Genomic DNA, 2,070 nt, shown 5'->3' on the forward strand with positions numbered 1-2,070 from the left:
TAGGCTTTGTGGAAGTTCTCTTTGAGAGTGATTCGCAAACCCTCATCCAAGCGATAAAACAGCTTTCTGCCTGGCTAAGAATGAAGACTTACACTAGTGAGATCTTAGGCCCGCGGAGAGGACAACTTACACCATCTTTTCGGTTTATTGGTAGGCGAGGAAATGAATGTGCAGACCTCATTGCCAAGACTACAAGTTCTTTCCCTCTTTACTTTGCTTCTTTAGATTGTAGTACCCCATCATGGCTTATGTCACTGTTGGAAAGAGAGAAACCTTTGTATGGTTTTTAGTATTCGCAAGAAATAAAGTATGTTTTTGAGTTTAAAAAAAAATATATATGGAGATGCGGGGGATCGAACCCCGTGCCTCTCGCATGCAAAGCGAGCGCTCTACCATTTGAGCTACATCCCCAATTGTTGAATCACAATGTTTCATTCTTCCTAAATTCAAAAAACCAAACCAATATGAACTCTTCTTCTTATCTCCAAGCGAGCCGCGTGATGGTACTCGGAGCGAAATCTCCGGTGGACCGCCGCCGGAGATCACTCGAGAGAGTGAGTAAAGAACTCTCAAGAGGCAATTACGAAACTGCTCTCTCTCTCGTCAAGCAACTCAAGAGCAAACATGGCTGCTTATCTGCTTTTGGCTCTGCTAAATTGGTCGGTCTCTCTTATCTCTTTCTCATGCTTATTTTCTTTAATTCATGTCTTTTTCCTTATTTTCTTTCTGTGATTAGCTTCCGAAGAAATTAGACATGAGTAGCAAAAGTGATCTTTGGTCATTGATTGATTCGGTCTCTAGAAGCATTGAATCTGTTTATGTCGAAGAGGTACTTTCAATTTTGGACTCATGTAGTTTCATATACCTTCAAAGCAAAAACTGTGATTTTTTTTACTAATTTGTAGGATTCAGTGAGAATTTCCAAAGAGGAGGAAACTAAAACTTCACCTGAAGAAGATTGGTTCGCTGTTGTTCAGGTGAGAATTCTTGTACTTGTTAACTTAAACTTAACATTGTTGCAAAGTGATGATTGAAGAAATTAATCATAAATGTTGTCTGGTAATAAGAACATATCAATCAAATAGGACTTTTTGTGGCAAACGTAACTTGTTTGCAACGTATGCAGCATGAATCTGGGCATTTTCTTGTTGGTTACTTGCTTGGTGTTCTTCCAAGATACTATGAAATACCAACCTTGGAAGCTGTAAGGCAGAATGTGTCGAGTGTGACAGGGAGAGTAGAATTTGTGGGTTTTGAGTTCCTCAAACAAGTAAGTAGTTTGCTCAGCAAATGGTCAGCTTTGTCATATGTTTTCCAACCACTAGACTTTGTGTTATCACCGCAGGTTGGTGCTGCAAACCAGCTAATGAAAGATGATAGGGATAGCCGGATGAATCTATCGGTATGTTATATACTTGTATATTAGCATCTCTATTGTCTATCTTCTTTACTCAATACTTTTTTTTGTGTACAATGTAGGATACTCAAGGCAATATCTCTTCCAAGGTACGATTTTCTCAAACTTACATTCAATGAATGATTTTCAAGCTGTTTCTGTAGTTTGAGTGGTTGGATCTGTGTATTGCAGACACTGAACAACTTCTCATGTGTGATACTTGGAGGAATGGTAGCCGAACATTTACTATTTGGATACTCAGAAGGTTTCTACTCAGATGTTGTCAAGGTTTATGCAATCTCAATCCTTTTCTAGTTTCAAATGCAGTGTGAAACTATAATCTATAACGGTTTTTGAAATTTTATGTTGCTACAGTTAATCGATGTTCTGCGTTGGCTCGGGTTCACAGAAACAGAGAAAGAGGCTCATATAAGATGGGCTGTTTCCAACACTGTCTCCTTATTACATTCTCACAGCGAAGCAAGAGTTTCACTTGCAGAAGCAATTGCTAAAGCCAAACCTATTGGTGCTTGTATTGAAGCAATTGAATCTGCAATTTCTAGACATCAAATTTAACTATTTCTGATCTTCAAACCAAATTCATAACTTCATTTGCAAACACAGATTTTAAACCATATACAATCACAAAACTATTGTGGAATAGAGAGCCATGT

At 38.3% G+C, this 2,070-nt stretch overlaps 1 protein-coding gene and 1 non-coding gene across 2 annotated transcripts; one reads left to right on the forward strand and one right to left on the reverse strand.

Annotated features, from left to right (window-relative positions):
* Window positions 1-338: 338 nt before the first annotated feature.
* TRNAA-UGC lies at window positions 339-411 on the reverse strand. The gene has a single exon. It is a non-coding gene; the product is annotated as a tRNA-Ala (tRNA).
* Window positions 396-2,031, forward strand: LOC9330661. The gene is made up of 8 exons (XM_002891861.2): window positions 396-659; window positions 737-829; window positions 906-977; window positions 1,127-1,270; window positions 1,346-1,402; window positions 1,480-1,506; window positions 1,589-1,684; window positions 1,772-2,031. The coding sequence occupies exons 1-8, from the start codon at window positions 465-467 to the stop codon at window positions 1,970-1,972; spliced, it is 885 nt and encodes a 294-aa protein (XP_002891907.1). The 5' UTR covers window positions 396-464; the 3' UTR covers window positions 1,973-2,031.
* Window positions 2,032-2,070: the final 39 nt, after the last annotated feature.

This window comes from Arabidopsis lyrata (genome assembly GCF_000004255.2).
Source record: "Arabidopsis lyrata subsp. lyrata unplaced genomic scaffold ARALYscaffold_1, whole genome shotgun sequence".
NCBI lineage: Eukaryota > Viridiplantae > Streptophyta > Magnoliopsida > Brassicales > Brassicaceae > Arabidopsis > Arabidopsis lyrata.

Excerpts from the sequence above, each read along its gene's own strand:
- LOC9330661 (XM_002891861.2), top strand. The coding sequence starts at position 465 with ATGAACTCTTCTTCTTATCTCCAAGCGAGCCGCGTGATGGTACTCGGA. Across the intron at positions 660-736 it reads CTTTTGGCTCTGCTAAATTG|CTTCCGAAGAAATTAGACAT; the intron begins GTCGGTCTCTCT and ends TTCTGTGATTAG. Across the intron at positions 1,403-1,479 it reads ATAGCCGGATGAATCTATCG|GATACTCAAGGCAATATCTC; the intron begins GTATGTTATATA and ends TGTACAATGTAG.